This window comes from Alligator mississippiensis, chromosome 12 (genome assembly GCF_030867095.1).
Source record: "Alligator mississippiensis isolate rAllMis1 chromosome 12, rAllMis1, whole genome shotgun sequence".
NCBI classification, from domain to species: Eukaryota; Metazoa; Chordata; order Crocodylia; family Alligatoridae; genus Alligator; species Alligator mississippiensis.
Window position 1 is genome coordinate 29,317,579 of NC_081835.1, and position 21,158 is coordinate 29,338,736.

At 38.1% G+C, this 21,158-nt stretch overlaps 1 protein-coding gene across 6 annotated transcripts in view; it reads left to right on the top strand.

Moving 5' to 3' along the window:
* The window catches only part of IQSEC1 (IQ motif and Sec7 domain ArfGEF 1), a 707,630-nt gene that overhangs the window by 380,881 nt on the left and 305,591 nt on the right, over nucleotides 1-21,158 (top strand). For 3 of the 6 annotated variants that reach the window (XM_059715837.1, XM_059715838.1, XM_059715841.1), the window contains exon 3: nucleotides 12,106-12,192. The exons of 2 other annotated variants lie outside the window; for them this stretch is intronic. In XM_059715837.1, coding sequence (XP_059571820.1) covers nucleotides 12,106-12,192 — 87 coding nt within the window. Of the gene's footprint in view, nucleotides 1-2,325; nucleotides 2,512-12,105; nucleotides 12,193-21,158 lie in introns of those variants that run through there. One more of the 6 variants, XM_019495426.2, reaches the window with a different exon arrangement.

Sequence of the window (21,158 nt, forward strand, 5' to 3'; positions counted from 1 at the left end):
GCTTTGGATTAGAATTCTTCAAGCAAGCTGTAAGAAAGTGGAGTTAACAAGTAATAAATACTAGAATGATCCAATATGCTTATGGAGTTTCAGACCCAGGATTTAGGGCCCTGATTCTGTTTAACAAGTTGTACAACCTCATAGATTCCATGTATAATCATATTCCTTAATGGTTAACCCTATTCTTTGATACATAAAATGGCATCAGTTCCAGGGGATATCTTTACACATGTAACTGTCCTAAAAGAGACTTAATTTAAGTACTTATTGTTGCATCTCTATATACATTCATGTTATCAATATCACAACACATTATTATAAGCTGTTATGATTAACATGTTACCTCTTTATGATTCTGTAGGGGTGTGTTGCAAAACTGCTTCTGTGTTAACTCCACTTCATTCAGGGTTAAAATGTAGGGTGATTTATGCCTGAAGAAGGGTGTTTTTGCCCAAAAGCTTGCCAAGAACAGTTTTTTGAACTATTTAGTTGGTCTAATAAAAGATGATCACATGTACCCAAAGAACCTTGTCTGCCTAGACAATTCACCACACTTGTATCCCTATAGGATCATGGTTATATAACAAGTTGCAACAGTGGCTGCATGCTCCCAAGAGGTAGCTGCCCATTCCTTTTGGTTAAAAGGTATGCTTGTCCATGCTCTTACTGTGCCATATAAACACAAGACAAAGTTTACAAATAACTTTCGGATGTCTTTGTTGCTTTCATAGCAATAGAAGATAGCAGTGAGGTATAAGAAACAAAAAAGTGTCCTTAAAGCAAGACTGTAACCTGAATGTTCAGCTTAGGAGAAAGTTACTGGAGCACTGAGAATAACTTCATGCAACTCCTCAGCTTATATTGATTATAGATATATCTGAATTACAATGATAACCCCCTCCCTCCTGCAACCTGTGCTGCTTGGATTTCTGCTCATCACAAACTGACTTGAACAGTTTGTTTTGAAAGAAGTTCATGCTTCAACAATTTTTCCTTTCCAAAAAACTGTGACATAGCAGCAGCCATAAACCCTCACGCAGCTCCTTTGCCTGGAAACTCAACAGGTAATGTAATATAGTGATAAGCAACATTTGGCTGATCACCTGCTCCCTCTTTTATCCTGTAATACTTCCAAGCTATAGAACAGTCTTGAACTGATCACTTGATAACATCACATGAGCAGGCCTCATGAAATGGGTCTGGTATAATATTTAACTTAATAATGTGAACAGATGGTCATTATAGTGATTCATGAAGAGAGAGAGCAAGATTAGCTGTCTTTATTATTTGAGAAATGAGTGTCTAGCTATAATATTTGGAGTGGGATTGTCATCTGGAGATACCACAGACAGGGAGAAAATCGGGTGACTAATCAAGACTCTAGATTAAGGCCATTGCTTTGGGGAACAGGCAGTGTCAGTTTTGCATATACAGCGCATTTACAGCATCACATCTGTTTACTATCTGCATGGGTAGAGATGTGACAGAAAAATATGGGAGTGATGGTATTTTGCTCACTTTCTGGGCTACCAGTATTAGTGACAGCAAATGTTGGGAGGGGATGCAGGGTGGGAGGCTTCAGAGAAAGTCATATTTAAATCAGTCCTCTGCAACATCTGCATAAAAGAGCTTTGTTTAACTGTCATCTGTCCCTTAAGAACATTATAATGGCTTGCAACAGATAACTGAAAAGTAAGCAAGGTTCCTAACTACAAAAAATAAAATATATGTATTTAATGAGCATTGATGCTTAAAGTTCATGTATTTCCAAATGACGTTTGATAAAAAGAACAATTTGGGTATTATTTCTTCATTCTCAAGAAATATTATTTTTTCAACCAAAGTTTAAAACTCTACTTGTATTTATGTTTCTGATTCCCCTAGTTATTGATTAGCATTCCTCTTATCACTTCATATGATAGTATATGACTATAAATTCACTTTGTGAATAGAAGACAGAATACAATTTGCCTCTACAGATGCTGCTGTTACCATGGAGATAAAAGGACCAATGGGCTTTTTTCTGGTTTGGACTGTACTACAGTGTTCATAGAAATGGTGAATTCTCAATCTCTATCATTTGAATCTTAAAGATCCAGATGAATATCAAACCAGGAAACATTTTTGGTTTATTTTAGTGCTGTAGAATAATAATAAAAGGTTTTCTTTGGAAGCAGAAAGCAAACCAAACATGAATATTAAAACAGCACTACTGGTTTATAAATTTGCTAATCCTGCTCTGTGGGAAAACCTTTTGGCTTTGTAAAATATAACCCCTCAGAGCCTTTGGTTCATCTGATGCAGTGTTTGATGCTGGTTACATCACAAGCTTACTTATCAGTGGTATTTTTATGCCTGAGCTTGAATGAGCATGCAAAAGCTGTGAATGTGATTTTTTGTGTGTGTGTGTGTATGTGTGCTGTTTATACGTGTCCTGTTCTACCTCAGATTGCTTGAAACAGGGGGGGGAACCACATCATATTCAAGAATGGCTTGCAGAAGGTGTTATTTGTGAGTACCTTTTTCTTCTACATCTGTCATCACGTCTCTGATATCTGTGTTGAAGAATTCAGCACTGTTTGAGATAGAAATAAGAATAGTCATCAGTTTATTGTTTGGTAGGTGTCTCTCTCTGAACCATTTTTGGGTGTTACCTTTTCTGCAGATTAATGATACGTATTTTAGAATTGTACAGGCAAAGGGTTACTTTTAGAGCTGTCAAATTTAAAATGATTTACCATGTTTAAAAACAAAATAAACCTGTAGAAATGGAAGAAAAATAAAGATTCAATGGAAATGAAATCTGAAATAGAAACAGTACACAATTCTAAGAATAGATGCGTCAGGAATTTAACTATATCTTCCATTTTGTTTTATTGCTTTAATTAAAACATTTAGTTCCATTAAAACATACTGTCACTTAAAAGCATTTCTCATTCTAAGAAATGGTGTACAGTCAGACGATACGTGCTTTGAGGTATAAAATTATCTGTTTGTGCTTCATGATTATTGTATACACGTTTTCTCAAATCCTAAAGATACATGAAATGCTCGAGAAACAGTTCACATACATTATATAAGTATTACAGTTAACACAACAGGAATTTAATATTTCATTCATTTTAATGCAGTGCGGCAGCTCTTCGTATGAGTTGCCACATTTGGCTGAAGAGCTAAGGGCTTGTATGCTTGTAGCCAGAGGTAAAAGAATGTCGAAGTTTGCGTAGGGTTTGCGACATCATGAAATCAAAGTATATATGGAAACCATATTGGGCAATTTTATTCAACTGAATTCTGAAGACTCAAATAGGCTTTGACTCTTGAGCTTGCTACAGCTACATCATAGCACCAGCCTGTCCTTCTACTGCAGCCAAAAAGCAAAACAAAGAAGAAGCAAGTGTGTAGTGCCCATTCTCCATGTTTATGTGCTGTAAATACCTGCAGGTACCATTTGTGCCCTGCAATAATTAGCAATGACTGTACCTACCACTTGCATTCTCATCCCCATTTATAGATCCTCTGAGATTTAATTTTATCAAAGCACCCTGCATTATGTGAATGGGAATGCCAGAATAACCATTTTTGCCATTAAGCAGTGTCAATAACAGCCTCTAAGGGTTTATTCAAATGCTGATTGATGCCTCAAGTTTAATAGCCTGTTTCACAAGTTGTCCTAATAAAATCAACAACTCCTGAATCAGATGCTACTCCTATGAGTAAGAGCATCTCAGCCTGGCCCTGAATTTAGTTTATTTGTGTGTGGCAGGAAGGGCATGGGATTAGATGGGAGAGTCTATTTAAACTTTGTAAAATTAGGATGAAATTAAATATGCTGTATTTAATTAAATACAAGAAAGTACAGGTAAGAAACTGAGAATACAATGTAGTTTTCATTACATAAGTGGATTAGCTTGGAAATGTTGCTGTGCGTAGTGGATAAAAGGGGAGAGGCGATCTGTACGCTGGATTCTATTTGTGTATTCATTCTGAGGTTTCTGTTTTACCTTACTCTCAACAGACTATGTTGTAGTGTGCAGTTTACGTAGACCAGAATGCATACTTAGGGATAGCTCATGTATGCACATTTTGGCAATGTAGTACAGTTCTATTTTAAATTCATCCTGTGGTTTAAGATGATTTATTTGCCAAATATCATAGTACTCAGTTTCTCAGTATTTTTTATGAATATATAGTAATTATGTAGATTTAGCAATTTTTATGTGGCTCCTTTATTCCTAATCTTATCATGATTACTAGCACAACAGACTGGCAGTAGATTTCTCTTGTGCTATAAAGATTTTGTAAAGAATATTTAGTAAGATAGTACTCGGGAATTAATTTTAGATGTCTGTGGCATTGCTTTCTTATTTTTAGAAACAAAAATACTGATGCATCTCTCTCCATTGCTGCTTGCAAGTCTGGCATCTTTTTGCATGTATTATAGCACATAGTGTAGGAAGCAAGATCTGACCTGTCACTTCTGTAATTCTACCTTTAACTTGGTTAAAAGATTAGATGCTAAGAGATGTATAAAAAGTAAAATTGTAAGCCTAGCTGTTTATAAGATTTTTTTGAAATGTATATTGAAAGCTGTGCTTGTTATCATTTAACCAATGAGTTGTTTCTTGTGGTAGGTACCTAATATATCTAATATAAGGATAAGATAAATCTTACTTATGTGAAAAAGTGTTGGTTTAACTACATTAAATTACAGCTTTTTTTGAAACCTTAAAAAATATGTGCTCAAATTCTAATGAGGGGCACAGAGCCATTCATAAATACTGCATTGTTCCTTCAGAATTTTGTTTGTAAATATCAAATTGCTTAAGCTCCATCTTTTTGGATCAGAGAAAAAAGCAAAACATATGGTCTAGCTAGCAGGAGTGATTTATTGGTACTGCACTGAATGGAGCATGTGTCATTCTACAATGGTATTGGGCAATAAGCTTTACCTGGCCTGTAAATTTCTCCTCTTCATACTCTCACTCTTTCTACATTGCTGTGTTTTTCTTGCTTTAATATCTTAGACTTAAACCTCATTAGTTTTATAGCTGCACATGGTTTCCATATTTTCACTATATATTGTGTGTAAATATATACATTACATTGTATGTACAATGTAAAATGCCAATTGTGTCATAAACAATTGTGCATAACAAGTTTTAGTATCTTAAAAAATTCCAGTACATTAGGTCACTGAAGTCAGAAAAATAGAGAAGACCACTTTTCCTTTTCTCCATCAATTTTCTGATCTTACCAAATAACATTTTGTCTCTTTTTCCAAAATTGTTTAATTTGTATCTTTTTGTTCTTGAGATTTTTATTTTAGCTTGGCAATCCATTATTTAACTCTACAAATAGCAATAGGATACAGTTCTGTGTATAAAAATATACATAATGTGTACATCGTTTGTAATAAAAATGACTTCAATAGCCAGAACTTTCACTAGATCTTCTTAATCACCATGTTAAGGTAATTAAATGCTCCAAAGTTCAGGTAGGTATGTGTTCCTAATTTTAATTAAAATCATCCTAATTAATGTTCAGCCAGTACTGGCTACTACATATAACCCATATTATGGCTTTACGCATTCATACACAACATCTTGTGATATATAAAAATCTTGTGGTATATAAAGCACTGTTTTGTTTATTTATTTTAAATGAAGGAAAAATGATTTGGAAGAACAGCTCTTCAAAACTGTAATAAATAAATAATTCAAGTTAATGTTATGCATGCTAGGATGGGGCAAAAGAGAATTCAAATTTTCTGTTGTTTACTGTGCTAGACGAGGTTTAAATAGGATGTAAAAGCAATGGCCTGTTCTAGAAAGATTATTTTATCAAGATTATTTATGAAAAACTATTTTATAGCCCCATTTTTTTTGGAGTAAAGCAACAGTAGAAGATTCCTTATTTATTCTGAATGAGTCTCCATTTGCAGATACTTGGATAGGATATTTCCTATTTCCTAGGATATTTCCTATATATTTTCCCTGTCCACCTGTTTTTCTGTTAGTAAACAAAACAGTCCACTATCTTGCATATATATTTAAATGCATACAAAATATTGGGGTTCAACCATGCCAAGAATAGCACCAAAATCCTTTAGTTCTAGGTTGGGTTTTTTGGGCAAGATTGCCATAGAGCTCAAGGAGAGGGTAGCAGGCAAAGGCAGTATAAAGACTGTAGGACTTACCCCACATTCATGATATTATCTTTTACCTTTCATCTTTATTTAAATAGTTACTAACTCTATATGCTTTTAATTCTGCTTACTATTGTGTGCCCAAGTACCATACCAAAACATATGGCAGTGCTTCTATGTGATGCTTTAATTTTTTTTAAATAAAAAATGTCATGTTCCAGGAGTTGGAGAACCTGGTTCTGTATCATTAATATGAAATCAGAGCAGATAGTCAGTTCATGATTCATTGCTCATGGTAAACGGGGAGCAATGTATGGATAGTTACTCTTGTTGGCACCTTGCCACCAGATAATTTATTGTCTTTCTGTTAGTATATGCCTTGAGAGATGTGTACAGAAAGTTATCTTGTTATAATGAGAAAATGAGAGGAATATAATACTCCTAAAATGCGTGTTGATCGTTTCATTTGATATCTATTAAATGCACGTTAATTTGGAGTGTTTACACATAGGGGTGATTTTCTTTAGAGTAGCTTAATTTTTCCCAAAGTATTAGTGACATTTGGTCTAAGGCCAGTTTAAAAATATTGCAAGAAGACACAAAAACATAAAATGTGCATTGATGCATGCATAAGGGTAAGAGGGATGAACAGAAATATTTATTTTCTGAGCTAACTGATAACTAGCTCTTCAGTTATTTCCTGATTAACATATTAACTTTAAATGGAAAAATATCATCTTCTGATGGCTTCCACTGTTCAGCAATATTTTATTTAAAATTTAATTTGCTGCTTTCAAGCTCTCTGTGATAATGTGATACCACAGCTGTGAACTTCTGCCAATAGCAAATGAGTTCTAGGGTGTTCCCCTATATGAAACTGAAGGGGCATAACCAGTCTTTGCCTTTATATAGTTGTTATTATCCAAAGCAGTTACACTTTTTAATTATACCGATTGCATTATAAATAATAGAAACTAACTAGCCAAGTGTATGCTGTATACTTCAGTAGCACATGTCTGGCACATTTGGCCCCCTGATTGCTGGACATAACATAGATCAAGTAACAAAAAGCTGAATTAATAAGAGGTTTCCAGTGTATAATGTAACATCAAAAGCTGAATCAGACTGTCAAATATATTTTAGAAAAAGAGCCCACATAATGGAAGGGGGAAAGCCTTGCTGCCAAAAGAGTAGCAGTGAAAAGTAGAATTTTCATCTTGGAAAATAAAGTGATCTTGCATCAAGAGTAAATTGTGAGAAACAGAATAATTCATTGGATTGGCATATAGATGCTAGGTTACAGCAGTCCACCAAATTATCATGTAAGCATGTGATATATATGATTTTCTGTTTTTGCCTATAGCAAGTTAGTTTACAATTAGATTAGCCTTTTGTCTCAATGCAGGTTGTCAATACCTTCAAGGCTGAAGCCAAATATATGAGGTTGTATGACATCACATGCGAGGAAATTTTAACATAAGTCTTAGTATCACACCTCATATTATAGTATGTGCAATGTCACATAGTACTGGGAGAATGGATAGGTGGATTCAAAGAGGCTAATAAGTGATTGGTAATTGTTATATGGAAAAAGCCATCTAAAGCAATTCAGGAAAAAATACATCTAGAAATATCACCATCTATTTGACCAAGCCCACCTGAACAACCCAAATTCAGCAAAATGAACCCTCTTGCAGAGTCCTCTCAACAATTGCGAACTTCATTTGCAATAAATAACGCCTTTATCACCCAGACTTGGATCCTAACAAGTGCTAATGTTGTTGTAGGCAAGATTTAGAGGTAATAACTAGGGGTGTATGAAGCGGGCCATATTTGATTCAGAATCGGTCCAATTCGGGGGACAGTGATTCGATTTGTTGATTCAGATCACTGTCCCTGATTCGATTTGGCCAAATCTGAATCTGAATATTCCATGCTGATTTGGAGAATCAGCAATCCAGCCATAGACACAGCTTTAAATGTTTTTTCTACATACCTTGAGGTACCAGGTGTGGCTTGTGACTGCTGAGATGGTGGGGCACATGGAGCATCCCACAGGAGCACAGGGGGGGCCCCCTGCATGCTCAGTGGCAGACTCTTCCGGGTCCACCACTAAGTGCGTAGGGGGACCCCCCTTGCACCCTCTGTCTCGGCGATTGGCCATGGGGGAAGCCCAGATGCCCCCCCCCCCCCCCAGACCCAGGAGACACCAGTCACCAAGCCAGGGAGCAAGGGGGGGGGGCCCGCATGCACTCCACCACCGAGTGCACTGGGGACCCCACTGTGCTCCCATGGGATGCTCCATCTGCCCCAAAATCTCAGTGTTCACGAACCACCTGGTACCTTGAGGTATGTAGAAAAAGCATTTAAAGCTGTGTCTATGTCCAAATCATTGAATCTCTCCGAATTGATTCAGAGGGTTCCGATTTGATTAGGAGAGATTAAAGGGTCTCCTGATTCGTTTCAGATTTGGAGATTCGACCACCGAATCTGCGCCGAATCAAATCGGTGACCAAAGCTTCACACAGGCCTAGTAATAACCTGGATTTGCCCTAATTTGTTTTGAAGCCAGGACTTGAGGTTTCTTGACTAAATGTAGGAGGTTTTGAGTAAAGATTTGGAGTATCTGCAGAAGAAAGCCTAAGGTCATTCGAAAATCTTAACTTTTTGCATTATATAAGCAAGATTTTTGCGCTAGAATAAAAAGTAATGGTAAGAATAGGTAAATCTGGTTAATGTCACAATAAGTATTCCATTGTCTGGAATGATCTAGCTGGGAATGGTCCTTCTTTGAGCATGAACTTGAACTAGATGACCTCCTGAGGTCCCTTTCAACCCTAATTTTCTATGGTTCTATGAAACTGTTCTAAAGCTGTGTTCCTCTCTACAAAGAGCATATTGGGAATTAATGCAGATGAGCTGAACCAAAATGCCCATTTTAAATCTCTTCAAAATGTAGCTAAATTGGATCTTTATCCAATTTTTTACCATAACAGAGATGGGTCTCTTGGAAGTGGTAGTATTCTCAGGGGCAGTGTATTTCATGTTTGGGAGGTTTGTTAATGACAGAGCTCTGTAAAAGTGTACACATTTTAGGTGACAAATGAAGTTTACCTGTTCATATGCATGCAAGGCTGGGTAGATGTCTACATCTATCCAGCATTCTGAGTGAAATCAACTAACTACCTCTCATATCACAGCTAACTACCTCTCTTTTATGTATCTTGATCAAAATGAAATTCATGCTTGAAAAAAAAATTGCACTTCTGGCTGCCACTTTTTTTAGAAATTGAAATTGTCAGAATATGTGTCCATCAATCTTGAGCTGTTACCTTGAGTCAGTGCTGACATCCATGTTCTCCTTAGATCTTCAGTCATTTCCCTAATTAGTGCTTTGAGGACCATAGATTGGAGTTTAATATGGTAAACTATTAAGTTTTATAAGCATTATAGCCACTGCAGACAAGACAGGGAAGGTGGTTACAAACTAAAATTATTCAGGTGTGTTCCTCCTTGATGTAATTTTAGGCATTACTTAGAAACTGTATGACAGAATTGAGTTCAAATACAAATATATTTTAAAATCTTTAAAAATGGTTGAACTCAGAGTTGATATCCACACATCCCAATACTTTGGGAGAGATGAAATCTAAATATGAATCTGAACAATGAAGTTTGTTAATATTTTTAATTAGAATCTAGTGATGCCATGAAGTGTTCGATTTGCAACTCAGCAGTTTTTTATGATTTATGCCTGTATAGTTATTGGGTGCTTTCATAATATCACCTCCCATTCAGGAGTTAAGTAACTACTGCCTCTGGTTTTACATAATGCCATTATTACATGCCAAACAGAAAAAATAAATAACTTATTATCGAAATAATTTTTTCTGTGCATTTGTGGTTACTTTCATAAGAAAATCTCAAAGTGTTAAAATACTTATCCCTGCAAGTGCTAAAATATTTATCCCCAGCTATCTTTATGAATAGGTAAGTATTATTATAAATCCTACTTGCAGATGGGGAGACTGGAAAGAAAAGGAAAATGGTCGGTACAGTTGGGGAAAAATGGAGCTGAGAGAGCCCAAGAAGTATGTTGCTTCTTAGTAGAAGTCCCAGGAGAAGCTATTTGAGGCACAGATCAGAGTAAGCACTATGCTAAATCCACTGAGCTGAGAAGAACCAAGTCCAAGCAAAGTCTCTTATGTGCCTATCTCTTACTCTCGAAAGTAAAATATTGGTTGGGCTGAGAATGGATGAGTCTGAAAAGACATGGAGTTAAACAACTGCTTCATGCTAAGGTTTCACCTTTACTTCTAGATGGTAAGAATTTGGTGATTTCATCAACACAGGATCAGTCCTTCAACTTCATTGTTATCTTTTCCCTTGCAGCAAGTTAGCCCACCTCAGTAATGTGAAGAAGCATGGAACACGTTTCCTATAGTAACCCTGTTTATTTTACTTGTTAAAGTCTAAAGTATTTTTCCTTTCTTTTTGCTATGTTTAATAATTTTCCCAGGAATAGTCTCCACCCTCTTAGTCCTTCCTTCTATCAGTTGCTTGAAGGTTCTACAAATTAACATTTCAGTTGCCATTGTGAAGCATCCTCCAGCAGTTTTTTCATTAGTCTTCAGTTGCATGCACATTGTGGTTGTTTTGATCGATGTTTCTCTTGGTTTCCCAAGGGGTTGAGTACTTTTAAGAGTGACCATCAATTGCTGCCTTTAAACAGAAAAACTCACTCATCTTGGCCTTGCAATTGCTGATATGACTATTGGCAACAGGAATCAGAGCAAGCTGACCTTCATTTTTAACGGATTAGTACCTGACTCCTATCTGAAGAAAGACTGGCATTTTTTGTGCTTAACTGCTGCTTTTGATCTTATAAGAGGATGACCTCACAGGACTCTCTTTAAACACAGGGAGCTTTAAACAAATCCTTTTGAAATGCTCAGAAGAACACTGTGAGCAAAATAAATTACGAGCAGAATGATCTATGTTTTAACTAGTCATGGACAATTTTTATGTTTAAGTAAATTGGAGAAGAATAGGACTTTAGCAGGCACATCTCAATGTAGATGCAGCAAGAGTTATGAAAGATTTGGCTTGGCTTTTCATTATTATTTTTCTGGTAGTTTTGTCATACAATACTTACTATGTGAAACTGTTTAATGCTATCTTGATATAAAAAATATAGCAATGCTTTGCCCTGCATCATTTATAAATTGTTTCTTTGGCTGCAGCATCTTGTGTTGTCCTCTCTCTCTCTGTTTGCTAGGATTTTGTGGTATTAGTTATGGATAGTCTGAGCAGTAAAAACATCTGAAATGCAGCATGCATTTTCTGTTGAATTATACAAATTTTTTCTACCTTTTTCTTTTAGTTTCTACCCTAAAGTCAGATGTCACCTATGTGCAGTAAATTACAAGACTTTTAGACTTACCAAAGCAGAACGATAGCTTGTTTATAATGGCTGGGCCTAGAGATAGAGAGGTTATTTGCATATACATCCCATTTTCCTCCTCTTGCTTGTAAGCATTGTATGTAGTGCAATTAGCAATAGAAACAACATGACTGGTGCAGAGTAACTTGCAAAATTTTCACTTCATTCTGCAGGAATTTAAACCCTTAACTTTTATTAACTTTGCTTCTATTGTGCCATGTGACAAGGCAAAGACAAAGTCAGAAATTGGCATCTTTATTTTTTTAAAATTTTTTGCAACTAAATTTTCTATCTTCATTGGAGTAGTTCATCATCCTCATTCTTGATTTGTATCTCTAAAGCATGGGACTATTCCCCTTGATTTTCTGGGAATCAGAGTTGATAGTTGTACTTTTACAAATTTATTTCAAACTTATGACAAGTTTCACATATACTTAGTAATCTTTACCTTTCCCTAAAAAGCCCCTTTCTAAACACTTGGTGTTTTGACTTTGTGTTTTTCCTTGTGTCGTAGGTCTATAAATACTCTGCACCAGTTTTGCTGTCCAGCTCCATTGTACCATACCCAGCTAACTGTCCCTGCCACACACTCAGAGTACAGGTAAGAGTAGATATGGTCCACCCACTTCTTATTTTTTAAAGATAGGCCTTGTTTTATAAATTAATATAACAAAATGCTGATCAGTTAATGTAAAAATAAAAATCACACAACATTAGAAGAAAATTATATTAAAGAAATTTTACATCCAGTAGGACGGGTTTGTCTCTGTTCTCTCCTTAGCAAGCCTCCTTAGAATCCTTGAAAGAAGGAAGAACAAACCATGCCGGATATTGTTCACAGAGTAAACATTAAGGCATGTCATTCCATTAATATGATATTGGGTAGTGTTTTTCAGAGAGGCATTAACCTCCCTATCTCTGAATGCTGTGTTATTTAATATAAAATAATCCACAAATACATGGCTGTTCAGAGTTTAAGAGCCTGGATTGCATAATACACTGTACAGTTAGTATAAATTAATTTATTGCATGCTTTGCAATTTCGTTTAACGAAATATGGACAGTATATCATATACACCCCAAGTAGGAAATTGTACAAGCAGTGTTATTATAATGGCCTTTTATTTAAAAAAAAAAAAAAAATACTACAAATCACCTAAGTAATTAGGCACAGGAATTATTAAGAAATGGTGCATGCCTTGGGCAGTATGTCTTTATTTTATTTCACTTTTACTTTCAAAATAGTTTCAGTGACAATTGCCAGCTCATGAATAACATATTTGCCAAAATATTTTAAGTGTGGTGCTGAGAAGTCCTCAACTCACCTTGTATGGTGTTAAGGAAAGAAGAACACCAGCAATGAATCCTAAATCTGTAAATGCACAAACATATTCTCCTTCTTTCTGTATTTCATGGTCATGTTGTCCCTGACCATGCATGTGTTGGACTCTTCATCTTTCATCTTTTCAGCATCCATCCATCTTTCCGTGTGTTGGCTTCTCTACACCAGGACTCTTGAGCAAACTGTTTGGCAGTGGTGACTTTAATCCAGCTGTAAATGTCCATCAGTGGACTCACCCAGTGCTAAGTAGGGCTTGAGTAGGACATTTCTGCTTGAGTTTTAATTATCATTTGCCCTAAATTGATTTGCTCCAAAGAGGAAGCCCTTTCAAAAGGTAAACCACATATACTTTAGTTCTGGCTTGCTTGAATGTCTTGAACCAAGGTCAAATTATTAGTAGAATTAATACTATTGATAGTTTTACCTTGGCTCTTCTATTCTGATCAATAAGTATCAAAATGTCATTTTTTTTCAATCCCTTAGATATTTTGCTTAACCTAATTTAAAGTTTTTGTATAATAAAGCATATAGTAGAACAGATTTTATCACGTATTTTTTCTCCTACTTTTTGATCCTGCATACTAAAGACTAAAGGTCACTGAGAAGATTACAGTGAATTGTTTTCAATTTCAGTCATTTTAAATGAGCAGCAAGAAAAACATATAAAATCAATTTTAATGTATTAATAGGATGACACTTAAAATGTAGAATTGATAGAGCTCAAAACAGTCTTTTAAAAGATGCATTTAGAACTGTGGTGGATACAAAAGCACTTGGCATTGACTTGACCCCACTTCCATTTAAGTTTTTGTAGGAACAGATCCTCAATTTTATAATTTGTTATCACTTAATTGGCGTCAGTGGAGCTAGAGAATTTACACTAGTTGCTGATTTAGGCCAAGGAATTTATTCTTACTGTGTGAATGGGAGTAGAGTTAGGCCAGCTCTGAGTGTCTTTGATTGCTCTTACTGTGCTTGTCTACATCTTTTTGAAGTTTCCCGTATAGTGGGTTACAGTTCCAGGCCTGGCAGGAGTACAAGTACGTGCTTTGCAACACTGTAGAGCCTTTCCTGTATTTGTATCTCACTATTTGGAAATAGGGAAAGGCTGGATATTAGTTGGAGCCTTGTCCCATCCCCCAACATACGAGCCAGCTAAACTGAATGGGTAGGGATTGTGCTCTTTCTCTCAAAAGGTGGTAGCAAGCTGGAGGCCCAAGGGGCTGTCAGAGAGCCAAAGCCTTTCCATGGCTCCTCAGTGGGAAATAGAATCCATGCTTAGTTGTACCAGAACACCTCATTCTATTCCAGAGTTGGATTAAGGACTAGAATCTGATCCCTTGACACATGTCAATGAGTACAGCTATGTGAGTGGTCCCATATTGATCCTCATAAATAGGGATATTATAGTCTAACCTTAAGTAATTAATTGCTGTAGATGTTGCTTCTGAGCATACTAAATTATAAGGCCATACACATATAAACAACCAGTTTATTCAGTAAGTAGAGTGCCAACTACAGGCCTGATCATTGAAATGTTCTGCATGCGAAACTCTCCCTGAAGGCCTTGTTACACATTACCCTGTGAGCAGCGCAGTATTTCACAGAAGTTCAGGGCTGGAAGGGACCTTATGAGTCCATCAGGTCCAGGCCCCCTGCTCCGGGCAGCAAAGACTGCTGAGGTCAGATAACCCCAGCAAGGTGTGTCCAGTCTCCTTTTGAAGATCTCCAGGGTAGGTGCCTGCACCACCCCTGCTGGGAGTCGATTGCAAGTCTAGTCACATGAACTGTGAAGAAGTTTTTCCTTGTATCCAGTCTGAAACCTTCTTTTAGGAGTTTATGACCTTTGCTCCTGGTTTTCCCCTGGGGTGCTTTGGTGAATAGTTGTTTGCCTAGCCCCTGATGCTCCCACAAGTGTTGATAAGTATTAGTGCTAGCTTGAATTTGGAGCAGTTGCACGTTTAAGCCAGCAGTGGCCTGGAGGACTGAAAAGTAAGAATCTCCAGCTTCCCATTCTGGGCTCCCCACCCCAGGCTGCTCCTTGTCACTCTTTGGCTGCTGCTTTACTCCAAGGTGATCCTGGCCCAGAGAGCAGCAGCAGTGGGGGCTGGGCAGGCAGGTTAACCCTCCCTGCCTGCTCCTCTGGGACAGACGGTATGGGCAGCCACAAGTAAGTGGCAGAGGGGATGGAGGAGCTGTGAGTGGGGAATTGGGTTGTTGTGGGTCATTGACCCTGATCCAGCCAAGTGGGGAGGGAAGGGGCAGGTGAGGTGTTCATGCTAAGGTGTAGCGGGTATGCATTACACCTTAGCGGAGGTGAGGTGGGTTGGCAATGCATAGGGGCTGCACGCGGGTGCACGTGCACCCCCTGAGATCAGCTGTACACCCCCTGGAAGTGCCAGCCACGAAACCGGAAGTGCCGGCAGAAGTGCGCTTCCGGTTTTGCTGCTGGCTCCCCCTGGTTGGCGATCGGCCACTCCCCCGGTTGGCAGTCAGCAGCTGGAGGACTCCCCCCCTTCTTCCCCCCCATTGGAGATCTGGTGCCCCCCCCAGACTTGGGAGGCACCAGTTGCCCCTGGCTGGGTAACAAGCATCACAGAGAATGCTACCCTGGAGTGGTATAACTTTGAGCCACATAACGAGTACTTAAAACTAGTTCCAGGTGCTACTGGGTGGACAGTCCAGATGTTAAGTGCTCCAGGAGCCACCCAAAATTACCACATGACAAGACCCTGACATTAATGGAAGTTCAGTTTCTGGAGCATTCACAACAGGGGTTGGCAAGCCCCAGCACACATACCTGCGTATAGCATGCAAAGCCAATTCTCAACACCCGACAGCCAGCTCGGGCTCTGGGCAGCCATGGAGCCTGAGCTGCTCGCAGCTCAAGAGCCCTGACTGGGCTCCATGGCAGTGGCAGCTACATGCATGCTACAAGGCACACAGCTGGGAAGGGGCCCAGGGCAGCACAACCCTAGTGCCTTGCACACTGTGCACCCTGAGGTGCTCATGTAGCCCTGCCAGTGCCGGGGCTCTGGACTGCAGTGCAGCTATTTGCAGCCTGCCCTTCACCTGTTGCAGCTGCCCAGAGGCCAAGTTAGCTGTAGCAGGCAGCCAGGATGCTGGAAACAGCTGCACCAGGTTTCAGCAGGACTCCATGGTAGCAGTGGCTGCATACATGCCTTGGCGTGGACAGCAGGGGAAAGGCCAGAGTTGCGTTGCCGTAGGCCCCTTCCCAGCCATGTGCCCCGAGGCACGCATGCAGCCACTGCCACCATGGAACCTGGCACAGCTGTCTCCAGTCTCCTGGCAGGCTGCCACTGCTGGCCCAGGCTCTGGGCAGCTGCAGCAAGTGGCAGGCAGGCTGCAAACAACTACACCAAGTCTGGAGCTCCAACATTGGCACTGTGGTGGCAGTGGCTGTATGTGCACAGTGGGCAAGGGGCTCGGGCAGTGCAACCCTGGCCACTCCCTTGCCATATGCCCAGAGGCACCACCACCAGCAGTGAGGATCGGGCCCTTCACAGCTCCCCTCTATGTGCCTCGGGTGTACTAAATTGAGGCCTGGGTTGAGGCTGGGTTGTTTTTGGCATTCCAGCCGTTACTGACCTCTGATTTATAACATTGGGCCGACCATTTGTAATTTAATATAGCTGTAAATCTTTTCATTTGTTTGGTATTAATGGAAAAGATTGGAAATGGAAGAGTCTCAGAATGGTTGCTTAATTCTAATTTTAGGTTTTCAGCTTTATTTAGAAAATGTTCAAAGGAATTAATTTTGTAGCCCAGAATTTAAAGTGAAATTTGCTTTGAAAAAGAAACAATTAATGAGTGTACTACAGTGAAATCTGGAGCATTTCTGATCTGCTTTTAGCTAATTGCTGGATGTTTTATTCACTCCAGCAGTTTTATTTCTAGCAGAGATGATCCTTGGCATCTGTTTTGAATTGTTAATAAGGAAATAATGCATTTTTAATAAGTGGAGCTATTGCAGTAATTTCTTGCTTGCTCATTTTACACTGTTCAGCAGACATTGCGATAATACAAGATGCTATTCTTAAATTTTTGTAATATATAAAAGAGGAAGTCATAGTAAACTGATGCATCATGTCAGCTGTACCTAGCTGCTTGTCTCTCATGTTTAGCTTAGCCCATATTCCTTAGGCCCTTGTTCTTTCTAAGAAATAGATTTAAGTATTAGGTGTAACAATTCACTGCTCAGCAACTGCGCCAATATTTCAGTTTTGCAGAGAAATGGCACAAAGGAAGGCCTGGCCCATTTTCATCAGTCATCATCCGAGTGCAAGTTGTATGTCATAGGGAAGTGGCTGGGTATAATAAGTGGTGGTATTTGAAGTTATCATCAGCTGAGTGGGCAAGAAAAGTGCAGTGTTCACCCTAAGAAGGTAAAAGGGAAGAATGTCAGTAAAATAAAAAGGATCCAAGCTAACATAGCCTACCCTTGCTTTAGGGAAAACATGCTGTTCCCAAAATTTCCAGTGTCAAATTTAGCCCCACTGTAAGCAGGCTAAACTGGCTTCACTTGGGAGTTCAGTCTGCTATTACCAGAGCTAAACACCCAACAGTTATAATTTCTACTTGCTTTGAATATTAGCTAGCAGCTAAATTGGGGCATATAGCTATGCCTCTCAGTTTACATGACTTTCTGCCATTGCTGAACTTGATCCTGAAATGTGCAGCCTAACAAATTAACCAATCTGTCCTGGTAAAAGGAAGGATTCCCTAGTCTGTTGGATGTAATTATTTAATTTACATACCACTGCTGTCAGTGCTTGTGCTTCTGTACTTGTAATCAATATTTTAACTGCAGTGGCTGGTAGTGAATAGAGAGGAAAGAGTGGGAAAAAGTGAGGGGAAAATATTCATGGATATACGCATCTACATTGTCTGCATAATGTGTGTGTATGCATGTACAGTATATATGTATATGTGTTTATATATGTGTGTATGTCTGTGTGTATATGTCTGTGTGTATATGTATATGTGTATATATAAAAATAAAATTGTGTAGCCATCACTAAAACTAGGGGACAGATTTGGTTATTGATCATATTTGAAGACATTTAAAAAGTAACTATTTGCAAGACTAAATTGTCATATGTGTATGACTGTCTTGTTTTATTGTACATGAAATGACAGTTCCCACTCACACTGCTCCTTTCCACCTACCCATCCACCCACGTCAGCTTTCACCACTGACATTTTCAAATCAGACACCCTTGTCATGTCCAAAGATCATTTCTAAAATCTTGAAACTGGAGATTTTTCTTTTTTCTTTTTTTTCCCAGTGATGCCTGTGAAAACAAAAAGATATTGCAAAGGATGTTATAGTACCAAAGAAACCCCATCATTTTCTTGCAGTCTACTTGCATAATGTTTAAGCAACACCTCTGTGAGGTAAAAATATTATTCTGAAAATACTGTATTTATTTTGAAATTTAATGCAGAATCTTTACTTTTTAACAACCAGTCTTGACTAATGGCTTTAAAAACACTGTATAAAAGATAGTGTAGTACTATATCAAAAATAGCAGGATTGATTCTGTTCATCCTGTTTCCCTGGGTCAGTGGTAACCGATTTAGCCAAGTATCTGGTTAACATGGAAATTCACCATTTGGTAGTAAATCAAATGGCAATCCATTTGCTCTGTCTGTGTAGACAGAAGGTTTCTCTTTACCCATGAGTTTTACCAAAAGCCTTATGAAAGTTTGCACAATCAAGGAAAATCTGTTTCTTGGGGTTTTAAAAGTGAAGAATGCTCACTTTTGCAGGTGAAAATGACTTCCCAGCCCTAGGGTCATTTATTTTATTCTACAGAAAAGTGGTGTGTCCTAGGCTTAGTTAACATACAAAAAAATTCTTCTTATACATCTCATAAAAACATTTTTTTGGTCCTAGTGTCCTGTCTTTTGGAGACCACCCTCTACCCCCTCCCAACTCTATGGCATACTAGTGAAAGACCCTTTGGTGGTTTTCTAGCCAAAGGTACAGCTGTAATCAGATTACTTAAGTTTCTGAGAGTTTGTTGAATGACTATGATAGTTTACTGAAGTTTCACAGAACAGCAGCAGTTGTTGGGAGGTATATGAAGTCCAAGTAAACAGCAACTGACTTGTTAGCTCTCATTTTTAAATGTCCATTTTAAATACTTTACCATATTTTTCCAAAATGAACATTATGACAAAAAATGATGCGGCTCTCATGAACTAGAATAGATTTTCATGTTTTTCATGGCTTCCAAGATGAATATGGCAATTTCAAACAGAACCAAAGAGTCAGCCAGACTACATACTCTGTCATAAGAGTTTTCAAAGGCAGTAGATTTTCATAAGTACCATAATACAGTCTCAATTCATGTTAACTCACAGAGGAAGTTAAAATAACATGATACTTGCAGTTTCTTCTCTCGATGTCTACAGGATCCTAGAGATGGAAAAACTGTAATGTAGAGTTCCTAGTAACCTTTTACAAGCAAAACGGTAGAATATCATGAGAGCTACTATTTGTCTTAGATTCTATTGTTTTTCCTTCCTTCATTTTATTCCTTTCCATCCTTCTTCTTTAGCCTGCTATTTAGTTAAAGGAAATGGCCACTGGTGGTGGTGTTACTGGTAAAGAAGTGACATCGTGCAAGCTTCCTGCTAAGCCGGCATCCCTTCCTCTACTTCCTCCCACCATAGAGTACAATATAGCATTACAGATGTAGGTATTCCAAATTGCTTTTTAATATAATAATAATAATATATATCCTCTGGTCTGCAGGACTATTCATGATGCTGGCAACTCTGGAGACAGAGTTCAGTCTAGCTTTAAAGAAAAGACAGTGCAGTCATATCTGTAAGCAATATTACTGCATGTAAGTCACTGTCAAAAATCATGCATCTAGTCCTTTATTTTTAGGGAAATGTATAATGGAAGCCCTCATAGTCTTTGATTTATTTAACCTAAGGACTGTATGAATAAAGTATGTTTGGTTTGAACTGAGCAATAGTTTGAATCATAAACTCTTAAGATCTGAAGTATTTTTTCCTGAGAGAGAAGATGTAATCAAAGGCAAGACTTCCCTTGTTAATGCTTATAGTTACAGAATTTCCTCATGGTTAAAAGTAGACATTTTCCTTCTAAAAAGTACCTAGATACAACTTTTCATCTCCGATATAGTAACTCTGAACCTTAACCTGGGTCAGTCTTTGATTGCATTATCTTCTTTATTTGCGTTATATAACATTTCTTGAAATGAGGCCCAGCGCTTGCAACCATGTACTTAGTCTCAGAGATCTTGTGGGTGGAAGGGGTGGGGGAGGGTGAACAGAGATATCAGCCGTTGCTTACAAATGGGCTACGCTATTGTTAAATACTGTCACTTAATTCTCCTAATATTGTTCCCTGTGATTCTGTTCCTCTATCTTTCTCTCTTTCCCCTCCTTTTTTGCCCTTCTTGGCAGGGAAGATAATGTTCTCCACCAGTTCTGTTGTCCACCTTCTGGGTCTAGTAGTCCATCTTCAAGATAACAGAGAAGCTCTGGGTCGCTAAGTGTGCAGAGTGCTACATCTGTATTTTTCATCTTTCTCCTCCTCTTTCTCTCACTGGTGTGTATGAGACTTACACTTGCATGGAAACACCTGAGATTCTGGTTTACATGAAGTTTAAAATTAATCAGGATGGCACAGCCATAAATTTTTTGCTAGGAATGTCTGGTTATTTCCCTTCTGCTCTTTCTCCTCCATGTTTTCATTTCTCCCAGCTGTGTCCCCAGCATTTAAATTGCATAGGAAGTGTAAACAATATGTAAAATGCATAATACATTTTGTATTAAAATAAACAGTGCCATAAACCTTGCAATGTGCTGTACTTTTTCTTGTTATGGGCAATGATCAGGATTTCCTATAGATGGTGCTAACTAATATGAATTGTGTTTTCCCTATAATGGGTACCATGGTAGCCTTCTAAAAGTGTTAGTAAATGCATATCTCGGAGTTGAACTCTTGGTGCAAAGTTAAGATCTGACTCTGAACATCATTGGTATTTGGAAATGTAGGACTCTGCCTTAGGCTGAGCTCCTTCTCTACTATTTTGTGTATCTCCTGACTCTGCCGATGATGCATATTTACATAATTTACTGCACAACTATATTTGATTTGTCTTGAGCAACTGTATTTTTTAACGTTTATCATGTCTGTAAACCCACTAATTTTATATGCA